At 45.9% G+C, this 19,650-nt stretch overlaps 2 protein-coding genes across 6 annotated transcripts in view; one reads left to right on the top strand and one right to left on the bottom strand.

The window, feature by feature from the left end:
• The window catches only part of MATN4 (matrilin 4), a 31,147-nt gene extending 26,657 nt beyond the window's left edge, over positions 1 to 4,490 (bottom strand). For 2 of the 5 annotated variants that reach the window (XM_065565889.1, XM_065565892.1), the window contains exon 1: positions 4,028 to 4,469. The gene's annotated coding sequence lies outside the window, so the exon portion shown is untranslated. Of the gene's footprint in view, positions 1 to 4,027 lie in introns of all 5 variants that reach the window. The other 3 variants (XM_065565891.1, XM_065565894.1, XM_065565890.1) reach the window with 2 other exon arrangements.
• Positions 1 to 19,650, top strand: part of RBPJL (recombination signal binding protein for immunoglobulin kappa J region like) — a 37,410-nt gene that overhangs the window by 5,046 nt on the left and 12,714 nt on the right. The window contains exons 2-4 of the mRNA XM_065565895.1: positions 3,996 to 4,110; positions 15,136 to 15,261; positions 17,794 to 17,864. Coding sequence (XP_065421967.1) covers positions 3,996 to 4,110; positions 15,136 to 15,261; positions 17,794 to 17,864 — 312 coding nt within the window. The remainder of the gene's footprint in view (positions 1 to 3,995; positions 4,111 to 15,135; positions 15,262 to 17,793; positions 17,865 to 19,650) is intronic.

Raw genomic sequence — 19,650 nt, 5'->3', positions numbered from 1 at the left:
AACCGCTAAAAATGTTACATGACACTGAAAGCTATGTCTGTGTTGCAAATATCTACAGAGGGCCAATTCTTCCAGCGCCAGCAGCAGGTAACAAAGAAGTGTGAATGCTGGATTTCAGTGACTGACCTCTGAATGAAATCCTTATGCCAGCTCTGATTAAAATCTGGGCGAATTCACATTAAGTGGATTGAACCCAGATGTTCCAGCTGCTACCATATGGCCAGAGGTGGAGATAAAGTTATTACATTAGATAATTATTTTACTGTCAACAAGTCAAATGGGCAGCTCAGCCCTGTACCACTCCCAGGTGATGCTTGTGTTTGACTTTCGGTATAAAGAGGTTAGTCAGTTTCTCTGGAAACAGCAGATTTCCAACAAGTTTCTCTAAAAACACAACTGAATTATTTTCACAAACATTTTTTCCCTCTTCATTACTCAGACTAGCATCTGGCCATCATTCACTCACACATGTACGACATTGCACCTCATCCTTCATATGTTTCAGCCCTGTTCATTCAAACATTTGTAAATTTCATTTTATGCTTTTTCCGGGTTTTAACAAGGGAGAGGCATTGTTCAGAAATCTAACGAAGGGGTCCCTCTTGGAAACTTTTAAACCATTTAAGCAAAGATTTCCCTTGAAAACCTCCAACTCCTGCTGGAAACCTCCAGGGAAATACTGTATTAGGAGCAATCACAGCACTAGGCCCGTCTAGGACCACAAACTGCCTGCAAGTGCAGACTAGTTAGTGCCAACAAAAGCATCTTTAAAGGCAACTCCCAAGCTCCAGCCTGTCTAATCTCATTACGTGTTTTTTAATTCTTCCTTTTCGTGGAGTTTATGGAAGTGTTTGAATAACATTTCCAGCGGAATGCAGTAATGGCCTGTCTGCTTAGACACAAAGTGTCGTTTTACCAAAATTACCAAAATCTTCTGCATGCCTTCCGGATGCAAAAGATCCATTCACTTCACTGAGCCATGCTCTGAGAGAAGAATATCACCGTTGAGAGTTACCAGGTAGATCTGAGAGCAGGATTTTGCTCTGGGTTTTTGCACAGATCAAAGGCAAATCTAATGACATCCCAGAATGGACCATTTGGACCCGCTTCTGAAACTCAGTTTCTAACGGTAGTTCTGAACTACATGTTCAGTGCCTATTATTAATTCTTCTTATTATTACAAAATCTGTTCATTATCAAAGGCTCCTCTATAAGGTAAGGAGAAGCTTCTGCAGGGATAGGGTGAACAGATGTCCCGATTTTATAGGGACAGTCCTGATTTTGGGGTCTTTTTCTTATATAGGTTCCTATTACCCCCCCCCCATCCCCTGTTCCGATTTTTCACATTTGCTGTCTGGTCCCCCTATGCAGGGAACTTTAGTGTAACAACTTTAGTCCACATACAACTGGGGCTCAAATGAGGCAGAAGTCCCACTGGCTTTCTTACTGCGTGAATAGGCCCTGCATTCTCAATATTAAACTGATACATTTCCTGGCAGCTGTGGCCCAAGTAAACCTGTATTAGTCTCAGGAGCTCGTCCCCCATGTCACTTTATATATGTGGTAGGCTCCTTTCAAATTACAGTGTTCCTTTGCACGTTAGCCTCCTAATGAATCCCCAATGATTTCTGCACCATCACAAATGCTGCCCTTGCTCCATGCTGCACAATGGGAAAAAGCAAATAACTTCATGTTCTACATCTGCTTAATTTGGTTTAGTTCAGATTATTGCATATTAACACAGATACTACGAATGTATAACAGTCTAATTTTTCAAACGAATTAGCTGCATAATTGCTCTTGTGAAATGTACACATAACTGAATACCTAATTCTCCTGCGTAATTATCATGATTGCATGCTTATGCAAATATATATAATTACCATCTGCCTTTGCAATTATCCAGTTTGCATGTATGAGTGCAGTAACAGTGCAAACAAATTAAGAGCACAATTATGTGCATATCTTGTTAGACAATCCAGACATTCTAATGCTTGGTATGCTACATCACGGCATGTATATGAGTTTGTATACCTCATTGTCAAATCAGATTCTGGATAGTATCTGCAGGAACTTTCCTAATACAGGCAGATGGTGAACATGCAGTGTAAAATCAGTCACCCACACAATTGGGAACAGCTTACTGGAGCATAATCTCCAATGTGAATATAAAGAGAGCTGAAAAGTATTCCAGAGACAGAGTGGGTCCCCCACATTATTCCTAAATTGCAACATACAGATTTTTGAGCATGCTCAGTTATTCCCAGTACCACATCCCCAGCGCAGAGCACTCCACATAGGAAGGAAAGAGTGGGGGGGCCTGGATTGCTGCAGTTTAGATCTGAACCTGGGTGGAGAGCATAGGGTGGGCAGGCAGAGAAGAAAGTTGATTTTTGGCATGCCAGGGTCTCAGGGGAAACAGGCAAAAGCTGTGCAGGGCATGTCCCTTCCTTCCTTCTCTCTGGTTTTCCTTCACACAGTATTCCCACTGACCAGGTACTTCATTTTTCGGATCTTTGCATCCTTTCTTTCTTCTCACTCAGGCAGTTTTTAATGCAGGAGAGATGCTAGGACTCCGATCCTTCTGAGCTCTGGGGCCCAGGACTTGGCTTCTGGGAGACTCACCTCTCACCTCTTCTCAGTGATGCCTCCAGACCTGGCCCTTGGGAGCTCCTGCTCCCTTTGACCATGGTGTTAGATCTCAGATCCCATGAGCTCTTTCTACCTCTGAACACCTGGGAGCACCAGCTTCCTATGAGCCTCTCCTTGAGCTTGGCTCCCGTGGGCTCCTGCACGCTCCAAGTGGCATGCCAGGTCTCAGCCCCTGTGAGCTCCCACTGCGTCTAAGCACCATGCCCAGTCTCAGCTGTCTGCGAGCACCATTCCATGTCTTGGCTCCTGAGAGCTTCTGCTCCGCCAAGCACCATTCTGGGGCTCAGCTCCCCTGAGAATTATTTGGACTAACTTTATAAACTTCCCAGCTTTCCTGGGTGTCAGACTGAGCAGAGAGGTTGCAACGGCTGGGGTCTCTGATCAAGCAGACAGCAGCTCCTACATTTTGCAGGCACATGGGGGAGTGGAGAGGGCTGAGCTAAAAGGGAATTTTCTTCCTAAGACATACATCTCTATCACCTCCCCCATACCATTCCCCTGACACCATGCACGAGTGCCCACTATGCTGCTGGTGCTATACAAACAACTCATCATCACACCATCCTCTCTGTGTCCGGCCTGTTTCTTAGCCCAGTCCATTACATCCAACACCTACCAACAAGACAAAGACATGGACAGCTCATGTACCCTGACAAGCAGTTAGCTGGGAAGTGGGGTAGTAGGGAACATGCTGGATGGGGAACCCTTGTGGTAGTGCTTACGAGTCCCAGACATGGAACAGGACCCCTTTTGTGCTAGGTGCTGTACAAACACAGAACAAAAATACAGTTGCTGCCCCAAAGAACTTACAGTCTAGTTGTTTCCTTCTGGCTGGAGAAGGAGGCAGAGCCACTTGGAGTGTGCAGCTCCTAGCGGGCAAGAAGGGTTTTGCACTGGAAGGGGCCAAAGGCGTGGGGACTTTTGGGCACAGGGAGCCCCTAGTAGGATTGCTCCCCTCTGGCTGGCAAGGGGCATTGGGATGGGGAGTTCCTAGGGGGTTCAGTATCATTCAGGGGACACAGCATTGGAGAGACGCAGGGGGTTGGGCATCATTCCCCTGTCTGGTGGGGGGCACTGGGATGGGGAACCCCCAGGGGTTCGCTCCCCTCTGGCTGGCAGAGGGCACTGGGGTGTGTAGCCCCCAGGGGGGTTCGCTCCCCTCTGGCTGGCGGGGGGCACTGGGGTAGGGAGCCCCGGGGGGACCGGGGATCGCCCCCCATTCTCCGCTGGGGCACAGAGCGCACGACACGGGAGTGACCCATCGCCCCGCGGGGATGGGGTTCGCGGGTCCGGCGAGGGGCAGCCTCGCGCCCGTGCGCCCACCGCTGCGCATTGCCCTGCAGGTGCCCTGCTGCCCCCGGAGCCCCTCACTCACCTCGGCCGGCTGGAGAGCGCGGAGGGGCGGCTGCGGAGCCGAGCGGAAGGCGGGCGGAGGACACCCCCGTGCTGCTGGTACAGGTGGGTGCTGCGCCCGGGGACCCCGCTCCAGCCACTGGCCTGTCCTGAACTGAGAGGGGCTGGGGCAGCGGCAGCCCCATTTAACCCGGCATCGCGGGCGCGGGGCCCGGGGGAAGGAGCCGACCCCTCCCCCTTTGACACTGCAGCGAGCGGGGCTGCTGCGGGGAGAGGGGGCAGGCGGCGCCCCACCCACCCCCAGGGGCCGGCGCAGGGCAGGGGGCCAGCCGGGCAGGTCACACCCACACGGGCATCGGGCTCCTGGAGCAGGGTCTCATCAGCGGCTTTCCAGCGTGGCCGGGCGCTGTCTGACAGAGACAGAGCGTGATGCGAAATAGATGCCCAGATCCACCCACGCACCTGCCAGCTCGCAGAGCTGCGGGTGAAGCCAGAGTCCACATGAACGTGACAGCGAAAGGCTGGGAGCGGGAAAGTGAGCGTCAGAGGCTGGAGAGAAGAGGGAACTGCACTGGGTGCCCATCGAGCACTCATTAAAAACACTCTCACCTCTGCTGCCTAAACAAACTGGGGTTTGTTTCCCCTCGTCTCGTACAAAATGCTACAGAGTGCAGCGTCTAACTCTGCCACACGCCGGGCTTTGGAGCTAACACTCATAGAATACACACACACACACACACACACACACACACACACAGAGCACGTGCAGTGCAAGTCTAAACATAGAGACACCAATACACATCTCTGCTTGGACCCACATGCACACACATGTGGTGCACCTACTGTTATGTATTATTAGCCCGTTGATAGTTCAGATTTAGAATTATTCCTTGTCTTCAGAGCATTGATTTATTTCTGTGGGAAATGTACAAATATTAATAAGATTTCTTTGGATTTTAATTGTAGTTGTAATTTCAAAGATAAAATATATTGCATACAATTAACCATCCAGTAGTGTGAGGCACATTTAAATTCTCTGTATTTGTAAATAGACACCAAGCCTCAGCTGGTATAAATACCACAACTCTAATGCGCTGAGTTTTTTGTGCCTGTTTAAATGCGCAGCATTCAGGTCCATATCAACAGACCCCCGGCCCCCTACTGTAAATGGCTTTAACTCCATTGGTTTAAAGAGTTACTCCTGATTTACAACAGCATAGCTACATGGAATGAATTTAGACTATCACAGGATCTGGTCCAGATTTGAGTCTGACTTCCTTCTTATTCATGCCGAGGTAAATCAGGAGTGACTCCACTGAAGTTAATGAAGCTACATGAGGATAAACAAGAGGGGACTCAGTTCCCAGAGCACGTTGAAGTACACATGATTCCTACAAATCTAAACAGGAATAAACTTGTTGGCACAAGTTAAAGTGTAAGGTTCTGAGAGTACTTTGTTGCCCGGTACATGAACTGGACTTTAATAGCTATAGAGTTTCACTACTTTATGTAGTGATGTGGTTAATTGTATGGAATTTTCTTGACAGGTCATAATCATATCCATTTGATTTGTCTTGAGTTTTTCATGTCCATGCATGTACAGAATAGGGTGGCAAGCAAAGGTGTGTGCTAGTGGAAATTTCAATCAGAAAAAATGTCCATCATATTCGAATTTTATATAATTGAAAAATTATTCACACCTGTTCAGCCTTTATCTGCATTCATCATAAACAGCATGGGAGTGGTTTTGTTTTTCTTCCCTATTCCATCACTGGCATGTGTTTGGAAAACCCTTTAACTGTGAAGGTCCCAGAGGAGAATGAGTGAGTGTGCCTGTCCAAATATACAAATTGCATTGACTTGACGGTTTGGGGATCCCCATGGGCAATGTTTGCGAATTAGAGAGTGTTTTGGCGGTCATAGAGTCATAGATTTTAAGGACAGAATTGACCATTACAAACATCTGGCCTGACCTTCTGCATAACACAGCACAGGTCAATTCACATACAATATTGTGACCTCTGGCTATGGAGAAATTAGGCATTGACCAGTAAAACAGATTCGGCCAGATTCTCCATTGCCCTGCACCTTATGCAGTTATTTACACCAGTGCAAAGGGGGTGTGAACCATTACCATTCCAATTTAGCTGCGTTTTATACACACTTTGAACTGCTATAAATGACTGCCTGAGGTGCAGGACAGAGGAGAATCTGGCCTAATTCACTAGATCAGTTCCTCCCTCCACTGCTCAGGGAAACAGGTTAATAATGTATTATGGTAGATTTCATGAGCCCCTCAGCACCGGGCAGGTGATATATGACTTAAGTAACTGGCTACATTCTGCCTTGGGTAATTAACCCCCTGGCTGACCTAAGTTCCCTGGTGAATTTCAAATGGCCACATTTTTTTTCACTCCCTATTCTTAACTGTTGTGTAATGTTGGTGCCGCTGAACCTGGGCAGTACATTCCTCAACCTCGGAAAAGGCTGTAATTTTATTTGTGGGTGAAGCAACCAAAATATATCATTTATAAATACACATGCACACACAACACATCAAGGTCTGGTTCTTCTGGATTAAAAGAGGTATTGAAAAGTTAGGGCTCCCAGTTACTGCAGGTTTCCCATCAATGTGATTTCTAATAACTTTTCCGTTCACACAAAATATAGCATTGATGCCATACAAAGGAGCAGTGCAGTCAGCAGCTATTGCAAACACTCAGTAAAAGGCGTAACACAGACATGTAAAATGGGTTTCTTTTTACTGAGTCGTTCAGTTTCCATAACTGTATGAAACTATAATAACTCACTGTAACGGTGACTCCCAGGCAAGCTGCAATGCAGCTGGATTCAGAAGGCAGAGAGGTAAAACAATCAATTCCTTCAACTGGGAGAAGGTGAAAATATAATCTAAGGACCCAGCCCTGCAAATCTTTCTGACAAGTAGTTCTTGTTCATGAGAGGTGTATTCACGTGAGTAAAGTATTACATGACTAAAGATTTGAAGGATCCTGCCCCAAACGTGTAGAACATATTTTGATCTTCATAGACTTCTTCTTTAGTTACAGAGAGACCAGAATAGCTGGATCATTACCTTCGCAGAAATGAGTGAATGTTAAATCTGCTAATGTACATAGCACATATAAATATTACTGACAGGTTTCAGAGTAACAGCCGTGTTAGTCTGTATCCGCAAAAAGAAGAACAGGAGTACTTGTGGCACCTTACAGACTAACAAATGCTCTAATAAATTTGTTAATCTCTAAGGTGCCACAAGTACTCCTGTTCTTCTTTTTTATAAATATTACTGCTATGGTTACAGACACCGCATAACAATTTCTAAAAAAGTACAATTTGTGCCTGTAAAACTGCACCCATATTTTTCTGCACCTGCCATCAATTGTGGGCACAAATATGGTTTGTAGGACAGATACCTGATTTGCCCCCACAAATGGAAGGGTAGGCTGGGGCACAGCTGAAACGCAGTCCTGATGGGAACGCTTATTAAACAATACATTGCAATTCTTGCTGAATCACTAAGGGGCATGTGATTAAATGGCAGAGAAGGCTCGGCACCAGGAGTGACACCTGAGCTGAATATGCACCTTTGTTTTGTTTAATTTAAAAAAATACAACCTTTATTTGCACAATATAAACCTAGGAGTCATGTCTGTAATGGGAACAGCTAGCACAAGAACCCGCTTGCATGTAAGAATAAAATGGAAGGTAAGCTTCAAGGTAGCATGTGCGTACCAAACGTATGGTGCGTCACCTTATATAGTGGGGAGAGGTGGGAGAAGGAAAGGAAGAAAGGCCCATTTGAACTGTGGAACCAATATAAAGTATTGAATGATTTGGTCTCACGGAGCAGATCGTTAGTTACCCAATAGTTTATTGCTACCTATAAACTTCAGTTCCTAGTAGGGTTGCCAACAGTCCCTTATTTTTCATCTCTGTGCAAGAAGATCAGGAGTTGCTGAGTGCTGCAAAAAGCACTGGTGAATGTAGGTGAGTGCTGTGTGTCATTAATTATTCTTAATAATGATAATCAATATCAGGAGATGGGGTAAGGCAGGGATACTAAGAAAACAGACCCTTATTTTTGAAATACAATGTTGACTACTCTAGTTCCTTGTCCCAGCTCAAACCACATCTGATAATAAACTATAATTTAACCCTTTCCTGAGTCGTTTTGAAAAAGATGGTATCTATTTCAAGGGGCAAGCAGTGCTAGCCTGAGTACAGTACATGCTATATTTGGGAGGTGGGGGTTACAAAAATCAGCCAACCAGAAACAGGTCTTTGGGGGAGAAACCCTCTACATTATTTTGCTTCCAAACAATACTTCACTCTGTGCAAAGACATTTGATTCCCAGCTAGAAATTCAGGCACCAAAAAGGGGTTTTTAGAAAGAGCTCCAAGAACCCAGTCCTTGCAGCACTGCAAACATGATGCTGTAAAAACACAATACTGTAATCAAGGCATTTTAAGAAGTCCATATAATACATGTCATACAGTGTGAATAATTCCCTATAACCCATAACAGTTAGTAGATGCCAGAAAACTGCAGAGCAGGTTGGTTAAGCTCCTCTAGCAATGGCCCTTTTGACTTTCACGAGGTAAATTTAAACCAGATGATGAACTCTGGGTGGTCGCCTCGCCATTCAGAATGGTGAACACTATTTAAAAGTGCATCACTGAAACAATTTAGTTCAAATATTTAGCCAGCAATAGCTGCAGAGAAAGGACAGGGGGACAGCACCTCAATTTCCCAAGTGCTCATTGTAGCTGATTCTCAGACTCCATTGTCAGATATCACATCTGCACAGTTGGAGAAAGTCTGCTTGTCTGGATCTGCTTTGCCAGTCCTACGCAATAAATAACCACACATGGACAGTTATCCCACTATGCACTTCAGTAAGTCCTGTGCAATCCCCACATATGCGCGGTTCTATTTGCAAATGTTAAATAACATCACATTCAATAGCCCCCTGAATGCACATTAATATCCCTATGCACAAATATCCTCCCATGAAAACCTGTGCAGCAGGAATCATGATGATCAGCTCAACATGTCTGACTGCAAACCTTGTGGTTAATTCCACCTAAACAGTACTCCCTGCTGCTGCCTCCTACTCATCTTGTAGCTGTTCCCTACTCTGTAACTGCCCGGGTTATTTTTAGTTAGCAGTTGGCCTTGATCACAGACTTCCTTTCTGCCTCCACCTGCCATTGGCATTTCAGGAACTCTCCCAAAGCAGAATCCACCTTTACAGAGGGTTTACAGACCTCACCCCAGTTCCTTACTTCCCAACAAGCTCTGGCAATGATCCGGTTTCACAGTGCTGGGGAATCCCTAACTATTCTGCAAATCTGGAGCGATCTGATCCCTGTGCAGGTGAATGAGAACTGTATGAAAATAGAATCCTGCAGCTCTGGAGGGGAGGGGATGGCTGATGGGACCTTTGCCTCTTCTGCTGCTGAAGTGTTTTGAGACAGAAGAGTAAAAAGGGCTAAGCAGAAATCAGAGCAGCATGTTTTTCCCCACTGATTTCTGCTGCACAAATCTAGCCTTTGTCTCTGAAGCAGCTCCTTCCTCTTAAATCACGACAGCTCCAGAGAATAATACTCCCCTTTGTTGTTGTTGCTTCAGCATTTGACTCCATGTCCAGACAATCCTTTTTTACCTTAATCAAGAAGGAATGTGTATCTCTGAAGTTGGTCACTGATCAAAGCTTATTAGGCAGACACAGGACCACGTGGATAGAAAACTTGAAGAGCTTCAATGCTGGTGGCCCGACCCTAGAGCTGGCTGAACCCATCAGCAGAGTCCTTCATCTGGGGCTAGACTCTCTGTGAATGAACCATGCACATTGTCACAGCTGAGAGTTGAATTGGGACCCACAATTTTGCATCTACATTACTGAAGGCCAGGCTGAGACTCTGCAAAAAAAAAAAATAATCAGAGCCTTTGGGCCTAATTCTCCTTGTGTTTTTATTTGCACCAATGTAAAGTGAGCATATAATGCTCTCCAATGGAAATAGCAATGATTTCATCCACTCTTCACTCATTTGCACTGGCTTAATGAATATACAAGGTGCAGGGCAATGGGGAACCAGTCATGCTTGTACCATAATTAACTAGCTGCTTCCCAGCCTGAGGTGGTGGAACTAAGAAGGATCAGGTGATAGCTTCATGGACGCCTGGACCTTATAGAAAGTCAGTGAGAGATCAGTCTGAGAGTGGAACTGCAGAGAATGGTCAGACTCCTCTGGAAGGCCCTGAGCCAAGGTTTGTAGGAGGCTGGGGACTCCAGGGGAACCAGCCTGGGAGCCAAGTGCTTTATCCCAGAGCCAGAAAGATTCTGAAAGGTAGCCAAAAAAGGGGCGGGAACAGGGCCCAGAGCGTGAGCCAAAGAGAAGCCCATGAAAAGTGGAAGAACCTTTTTAGTTTGTGTTTGTGCCACCTAAAGAGGGTGTAAGTTTTGTTTGCAACTTAGCCAGAGAGCTAAGATGCATCTCCAGCACAGTGTATGGAGAGCTGAGGAGACTCACCTTGAGGAAAGAAACGGAGTCAGGAAGTGCCGTCAGCACCATGTTTGGCCAGCAGGAGGCACTACAGGGTGGTCATGCCGTATGACAGTGGTTCTCAACTAGGGATACACGTACCCCTGGAGGTACGCAGAGGTCTTCCAGGGGGTACATCAACTCATCTAGATATTTGCCTAGTTTTACATAAAAATCACTAGAGCAGTCAGTGCAAACTAAAATTTCATACAGATAATGACTTCTTTATACTGCTCTATATACTATACATGAAATGTAAGTACAATATTTGTATTCCAATTTATTTTATAATGTATGATTTTATGATTTATTTTATTATATATGAGAGTCAGCAATTTTTCAGCAATGGTGGCTGTGACACTTTTGTATTTTTATGTCTGATTCTGTAAACAAGTAGTTTTTAAGTGAGGTGAAACTTGGGGGTATGCAGGAGAAATCAGACTCCTGAAAGGGGTACAGTAGTTTGGAAAGGTTGAGAGCCACTGGCCTATGATACAGACCCTCAGCGTGCTGTACATTTTAAGATGTTTCCTAACCATAACTGGGTGCAGTTCTCTCCCAGGGCAAAGATAGGCCTGCCCCCGGTGCAGGGTTAAATGAGGACAAAACTTGCAAAGGCAAATTGAAGCTCAAACTGCACTTTGCAGTATGGTTTTTCAGCATTACCTATGAGGCATATGATGACATGGACTGGATGCCAATGTTATGTCAATCACTAGCTCGCTTCCATATTAGTTAGCTTTGGCCAGGCCTGGGTATAAACCATTAAATAGATAGAAAAGATTGAATTAAAGTCACGTGCCAGGATTAAATAACTAATATTGGTGTAATGGAGTGTGTTGATTGGTAGCCAGGGATAAAGTTGTGGACAAAGTTCTACAACTGGATCAGAAGCAAACATCTGTAAATGTTTTGAAGAACATCTGATGAATAGTACTGACACTGGGCTCTGGCAAAGAAGCTAATTGGCGACCGACAGTAAATAATGAAGTGAAGTTGTCTACGGAGAACTGTCACTGTGATCACAAAATAAAGCACCCACTGCCTCTGCGCTAACAATTGCAGCCCATGTATCGGTCTCATCAGTAAAAACAACACATCTGGTTGCCAGTGAATATCAGTTACAGTTCGTACACGGCAGTTATGAATAGGCTCAGCAGACATAAACCCCTCACTTCTCAGATACAAAGCAGCAGCTAATGTTATCAGGTGACCCAAGGCCAGATCATCAGCTCTATAATCCAGCGTCGCCATATTGACTTCAATGGAGCTGTGCCAGTTTACACCAGCTGAGGATCTGAGTCACACATTGGAGAACTTAGTGTCTGTACGGAAGACCCTGGGAACAAGGAGAGCAGGGGATCAAGATCATCCATCTAAAAACCAGGGAAAACAGTGGCGGAAAAGATTGTGCGGTGAAAATGCAGCCAACGATTTTGGGAGGACAGCTGCAGATAAAGAAGATTCCAGATTGTTACGTTCTTGTGCTGGACACGTCTGCTATGTCAACGCCGTTGCCTGTTCTAGTCTTCAGGATACTCGGAGCCATCAGCAACGTAGTACCAGACAATGAATCTTTGTACGAGGGGCCCCAAGCTTGAGGAGCTGTCGCATAGGATTGTGACTAGAATCTGTAAAGGACACTGCTCTTTTCCAGCAGGTTTGCACTGTACTGAAAAGTGAAGCGTTGGCCGGTGAAACATCTTAAAGGGTTCCTCAGGTTGTCACTGAGGTGAAGATTATTTGCTGCTGTTTCTCTTTCAGTTTTTCTAAGAAGTCCAGGTGCCACGTTATTTTGAGTCCCTCAGGAGATCAGTATAAGCTGTCCAGGAATCCTGGGACGGGATCAGATTTGTAGTTGCTCCCAAACCTTTGGTATTTTATGTTCTTTGCTACTTGTAGTTTCTGGCTAGTGTGATGTGTATTTGAGAGCTGGGATGATTATTTTTTCAATGAAAACTCAGTTGAGTCTATGGGTATGTCTGCACTACCTGCCGGATCGGCGGGTAGCGATCGATCTATCGGGGATCGATTTATCGCGTGTAGTGTAGATGTGATAAATCGATCCCCGATTGCTCTCCCGTCGACTGCTAAACTCCAGCAGTGCGAGAGGCAGAAGCAAAGTCGACGGGGGAGCCGCGGCTGTCGATCCAGCGCCACGAGGACACGAAAGTAAATAATTTTTAATTCGATCTAAGATACTTCGACTTCAGCTATGCTATTCTCATAGCTGAAGTTGTGTATCTTAGATTGATTTCTCTACCCCCCCCTCTCCCCAAGTGTAGACCAGGCCTATGTTGCAGGATTTTCCCTGTGCTGTAGCAGATGCAGCCCTATCTCCAATAGCCAGCTTGTCTTTTGAGCAAATCACCAAGGGCTGCCCATGACCTGGCATTGGCTTACCAGTGGTACAGCACTGTGTATGCAGCTGCGATTTGGGGCTTCTAGCTTCCGCTCGTCCCTTTTACATCTAAGGTTCTTTGGGGTTTTTAAAGGCAAACTTCCCCATTTTTCACAGCTGTGTGGCTTGAAAGTTTGAGCAGTGAGAAGAAGCTCTTTGCGCTAGGAAGCCACTGGGGAGACGTATCTGAAACCAATGTTTTTAATCACAGCTGGTAGTTCTGAGCCTCCATCATGAGGCCACCATTTCTCTGAGGGAACTAACATCATGCATGACCCCAGCAGTGAAAGGGGGCCCCATGCCAGAGGCTGGAAACCATCCATTTCCATCCAGTTTTCATATGGGTTTATCAATCATGAGCAAGCCAAAGATGTCCAGGTTGTGCCTGGCCCTGTGTGTATGAACACCCTCCGTGTGTGTGTGTCACTGGACATGGAACCAAGAAACAAGTGAGCTTGGTTTAAGTAATGTCCTTGCCGTATTTGGCTAGTGTGGCCCTAAGCTGCTGGGTACATTTTCATTGGCTTCACTGAACTGCCGTACGCCAAGGAAGTGTCTTCCCTAAGTGTGGAAATGAGAAGAGGCCTGTCCAAACAGCTCCTACTTCCTCCCTCTCAGGTTTCCTTCCATTAAGGAAGTAGCACATTGCCCTATTGAAGCACAAGGCTCATGCACCCACCTACACCACACTTTGATGGTTTTGTGGAACCTTTTGCAGGCGCTGGGCTAGTGCTCTGCACAGGGTGAATTTCACTTCCTGCAAAGGTGAGACAGCAGTACAGTACATCTCCGCCATTCCAGCTTCTCTGTGTCTGACTTCCCTTTAAAACAAGCAGCCTGTGTTCAGGTTCCAGCACAACACAACAAAGGCCCTGTGTGATTTAAACTGGGCTTATCTGCCTACAATCAGTGGAAACATAACCTACCACGTTAACAAAGTCTAAGGGCCAGATCCTCAGCTTGGGTAATTCCACTGAAGTCAATGGAGCTATGCCCATTTCCAGCAGGTGAGAATCTGGCCCTTGTTTTTTTAGTTCGCAGTGAAGCAAAATGGGGACATTTCCACGGAACAATCACCGGCAGTAACAAAATAACAGCTCCCGATCCCAAGAATAATAACTCCCCAGCCATGCTCATTATTACCTTCCATAAACATTCATAATGTACTGAGGGGAGATATAAAAATGAATCCAGGTTAAACAGAACGCATGTAAAGCTATCCCGTTAGATGGCGGAAAACTCCAGTATGGTATAAATGAGACTGTAATTATTATCGTCAGTTACAAGGAGGAGGGGATCACTAAAGATAACATTACCTGATTTCCTATTGCCCAGCACCGTATGCATTCATTTACACCAGTGCACGGAGAATGGAGATTGGGTGTAAAATGCCACCACTCCAGTTTGGTAGCATGTGACTGCATAAGACGCAGGCCATCTGAGAAGCTGGCCCAGGTGTTTTTAAGGACCATGTATACAAGAAAAGAACATCATGAACAATCAGAATGTCACTATCTTCATAACATGGGACTGAGAGGAGGAGTGAAAGGAGGCGCTTTCCCATTAGGAAGCAGTGGGAATGTTTCCAAGCTGTAAGGTAAGCTTTCCCTAGCTGTCTTTTACGGAAGGCTGGAGAAAATAGCGGGTAAACTAACCAAACAATTTTAATGATAGCACTTGTCTTCCAGCAGCTTTGAAACTTCCCATTCCCAATGCGTTCTAACGGGATACCTCTTGTCCTCGTTTGCATCATTAAACTGGGCCCCTGCTGGGGAGTATTATTAAAACAGTAGTTCTTACAGAGAGAGACACCAGATGCCTCGATTGCAGATACAGATGTAGGGAAGGGGGGTATCTCGAAACTGTGACTGTTCCTGGTGGTGTTATATACAATATTATACCAGTGCACTGAGCAGAGTGGGGTTTGCAGCACCTGGCTAGAATTAGTTCTATTGTCAAGGTCCGGTGCACAGCAGGCAAATTAGAGTGCAGGGGAATGAGGGACAGAAGGCTATCACCTACAGGTAAGGTGCCTGTGCTGGCTACCTCCATGTTAAATACCCCTTTGGGTGGCTCCAAGGCGGTATCAAGCAGTAGGGGGATGGTAGGAAGCCAAGCGTTGTGTCCCCTTTACTAGGGTACTACTCAGGACTCTCTTTTAGATCCAATCCAGATCAACTTGACCATCTCCGGGATGGAGTGCGTAGATATCTGCAGCTCCCAGCTGACCAGACTGTGCTTATACTGCATGCAAAAGTCGCACAGAAATCATACGGCAGTGAAAAAAGGTAGGAGATTTGCCTGGCTTCTTATACAGCCCTGCCTTTAGATATCACCTTCCAAAAAACAGACTCTTACAACTCCCTAGGATTTCATTAACTAGTCTGATGAAGCAGATGAGCTAACATAACCCCATTGTATTCACCTTTCAACCTTCACACAGCCTCAGAATAATACAGTCATTCATGATGATTATGATAGTCGTACCTAAGCCTCCCGATCAGGGCCCCCTGCGCTGCCCAAACAGATAACAAAAAGTCAGTCCCTGCCCCGAACACTCTATCCTGGATTAATGAAATGGTGGGAAGGGCTGAACACTGACCCCTGTGGGACACCACTGGCCATTTCACCTCCCCCACGCAGATAGCTGGAGTGCCCTCGGCAATCAGTCTTTGCTGCAGCCCATCCTCACTCTGTTTAACAGTCATTGTCCAAGTCAGTTAAATTCCTTCCTTCTTCCCCCTTTGCCATTTTCTCCTTTCCTCTGCTCTTCTCTCTCATGCTTTTCTCTCCCCTCTAGTCATCTCTTTCTCCATAGGAGGTTGAGAGAGGCCCTATTGTACTAAGGGTGGGGTTTGGTTTTTTTACTCCCTCTCCCGTCACTGGATCAATGGAAGATAATTTTCACAGAGGTGGGCCCTGGCTGTAGAGTTGAGATCCAACCTTCCCTAGAGGACGGCTGTGAGCTCTGAGTTTGATCCACTGTAGAGACTGCGACCAGCTGCAAAATGCAGATCCAGATCCAGCCTTCGGAGTTTACGGGTGTCTGGATCTGGGATTTTGGTTCAGGCCCATTTCAAACAGCTCTGAGATTGTTATCCTCTTGGGGCGCTGAGCCAGCGAGTGGAGCTGCTGCGTCACTGGGGCTAACCAAAGACATAGCTTTGGCGCACCCTGGTTGAGGCGTGGTGCAAAGGATGCTGGGAAGCAGGTTTTGTGGGTTTGGCAAGAAAAAACGAAGCGAAATCTAAAAAGTGATTACGAGCTGGCACCGCTTCTAGGTTAAAGTTTAAATAAGCTAGTGCTATTTTTCCTGGATATGGGGATTCAGGGTCCTACACTGTTGCTAACTTGTTTAAATAAACACATATCCAAGGAGAATAGGACCCAGAAATATGGAACCAGCCCAGACTGGTGTTTTCACTGCTAACATTTTACACAGCATCAATATGGGATGAATCTGCACCATTCACATGAATGCAAAGACAGTGGAAACTCAAATAAAACACAGGAAAATGTGTTTCCAAAACTTTGGCTATAGATTTGTTTGCACTGATCTCAGGAGCTGGCTGTGAATACAACCTGTGTTCTCAACCTGCTGAAACTTCCACATTCCAAGCTGAAAAAGTCTCTGTGACAAATTCTCCCTTGACTCAAGGAGGGAAGATCTGAAGTCAGCTTCCCCTATGCGCCCTCTCAGCCATCTGCCCTTGGGTAGGGCTGACATGTTCCACTAACACAGCACCTGATAGATGTGGCTGCGCACGCGGGAGTCTCGGGCAGGGGGATGGACATTGCGGCAAGAGGCAATCTCATCTCTCCAGTGCTGCGCAGGGCACTGGATGTGGTTGGTTTGTCATGCCAGGAGGAGAAGCTAAAAGAGTTAGGTCATGCTGACCTCTTGCTAACTCTACATGGTTGAACAGCTGCTGCCTTCACATCCTCCTCAGGTGCTTCAAGTTAGGGATATGCTCTGGGTCTTCACACACCGAGACATGTAAAGCCATTACAGCCTGATAGGTTTGCATATCACCAGAGTCTTAAAGCCAGAAACAGGTTTAATTGTGCAACCGCATCCATCCCCTGCTGGAGGAACCCAGGGGAGGCTCACACGAGAACAGATGGGGAGATGTTCACAACATGGCAGACTGTTTAGGCCAAAGAGAGACAGGAACAATGAGTGCACTGAGCTCCCTCCCATCGTGGTCTCAACACCTGTCCAGGATGGTGTAGGTATATGTCATCCTGCCTTGGTGCTGGGAAATGGACAGGGGACCTCTTGAGGCACCTTCCAGCCCTACGTTTCTATGATTCTGTGCCTGCAAAGACCCGCCATTGGTCATGCAGATGGCATGACTGCGCACTTAGCACATATCTGCACATGCAAATACGAGTGCGGTGCAGGCATCCACATTTTTGTGGGTGCATCTCCTGTGAAAACATGCCCTGGGGTGGTAAAACAGCAGATGAGCTAACCCTTATGATTTTTGCCCTAGCTATGTAGCTCTTTTAATTTTATAACTGTCTTAACAGTGTTTTCAATCTAAGCTGCTTGCCAGACTAATACCCTGCAGCACTGGGCTCCATCCACCTGTCACTACAGAGATAGCAAACCATTCAGAGTACTTGATCTGTACCCAGACCTGCTCCAAGTATATGCTGGCATTAGTGATCCCAAAGTAGGTCATGTCTAAGCATCTTTCACTTGGTTAAGCAATGAAGAAGACTCTGGATTCACAATCATACAAAGAAACAACCCTTTTTGGTGAAGTCCCTTACCCTAGTGTTCACTTAACAAAGATGCTGTTTTGTTTTGTTAGGTTTTTCTGCCCCCCACCTTGTGTTTATCTGACTGGACCAGGTTGGAAATTGAAGCAGGAACAGATAAAAGGTAAGAGCAGAAGAAAGCCACGTATACCTGGAGAGCAGAAGTCCTGCCGCTCAGCCACTCCTGATAAGAAGAACTGAGCATAGTGGGAAAAGCTGTCTGCAAATATTCATTCAGACATGAAAGTGACTTTCGGTCTGAGTGTATATTTGACCTGTTAGTGTTCGAGTTCTTGGGCTTTAACAGAGTGAATACCCATGAGAAATGAATAGATAGTTCATGTACTCAAACAGATCACAAGGTTAAATTCATCAAATTATATATTTGTTCAGCTCTATTAGCAAGTTCACAGGAAAGGGCGGAGTGGGGGTGATGAAAAGCAGCGAAGGAAGCGATGGAATTAGGCTTGAGCTGATGGGAAGAAGCAGGGCATGTTCCTCTGCAGGACTGATACATTGGAGAGACTCTAAAAAGAGGCCATTAAAAGTGCCAAAGATCAGAGGGGACTTCCTGTAAGGAGAGTCTGAAGGCACCACATGTGATCTGCTGAGGAGAATGGGGACAAGAACTGGGGATCAGGACCTGAGGGGAGGGGATTATGCAGGGAGGCAAAGGGGGTTGGGACCAGGAGCTGGTCTAAACTTTTTCATGAAAATCCATTTTCTATAAAATGGAAATTTTCATGAAAAAAATTCCATTTTCGTCAAAATGTTCAGGTTTTCAGCCACAATAACAAAGTTCAAAAGCTGCATTTTTAACAAATTATTTATTTTGTTTTCCGCAACCAAAAACTTGACATTTTTCAGTTTTCAGCAAAAACCTGAAAAATTCCAAAGAAAACTTTTGATGATAATGAAAAATGTTCAGTCACATGAAAAAATTTTGTGTGGGGGAGGGGGGGGGGAAGAAACCATTTCCTGACCAGCTCCAGTCAGGAGCGAGGACTGAAGATAGAAAAGGGAGAGTTTGGAGGAAAATTCTTGACCGTGAGACCATTTAGGGTATGTCTACACTGCAATGAAAAACCCGCAGCAGCAAGTCTCAGAGCCCAGGTCAATTGCATTGGGATCAGGATGAGGGGCTAAAAATAGCAGTGTAGACATTCCCACTCACCTGAATGGGAATGTCTACACTGCTACTTTTAGCCCCACTGCCTGAGCCCAAGTCAATTGACCTGGGCTCTGAGACTTGCTGCTGCGGGTTTTTCATTGCAGTGTAGACATACCTGTTAACAATGGGTACACTCCTATAATGGCGGCTTCATAGCTTGAGGCATCAGGAGGGAATTAGATGTTGTTCTCCTCTCCTAGGTTCATTGAAAGGCAATGGGAGTGTCAACTGAGTAAGAACTTCTGTATTTGGTCCGAGGACTTTACCCTCCGTGAATGCTGGTGAATCAAGGCATTTGCCAGGGAGTAATTTCCTAGCTCTCTGTGTGGGTGGAGTTATCAAGCCCTTGACTTGAGCCCTACACAAAACCTTCTGGCCAACCATCCCCCACAATGAAGGTGATCCAAACACCACAGCCAGTTCCTAGCTCTGGACCAGAACCTGAGAAGTTCTGAGCCTGTGTCCTTCCCACAGAAATCAAGAGGAGAGATTTCCCCTTTTGTCAGGACTGCGTTTGGCCTAAGGTATCCAAACAAAATTAAGGATGGATCTATACTGCAGGTGGAGGAGTGATTGCAGCTCATAGCCATACCTGTGCTAGCTTTAATCTAGCTAGCAAGGCTAAAATAGCAGTGAAGTCAATCCAAGCATGTGCTAGCAATGCAAATACATAGCCAGGGTCAGGGCCGCCCAGAGGGGGGGGCAAGTGGGGCAATTTACCCCAGGCCCCGGGCCCTGC

This window comes from Chrysemys picta, chromosome 13 (genome assembly GCF_011386835.1).
Source record: "Chrysemys picta bellii isolate R12L10 chromosome 13, ASM1138683v2, whole genome shotgun sequence".
NCBI lineage: Eukaryota > Metazoa > Chordata > Testudines > Emydidae > Chrysemys > Chrysemys picta.
Note: the sequence above shows the minus strand (reverse complement) of the source record. Positions and strands in the feature narration are given on the sequence as shown.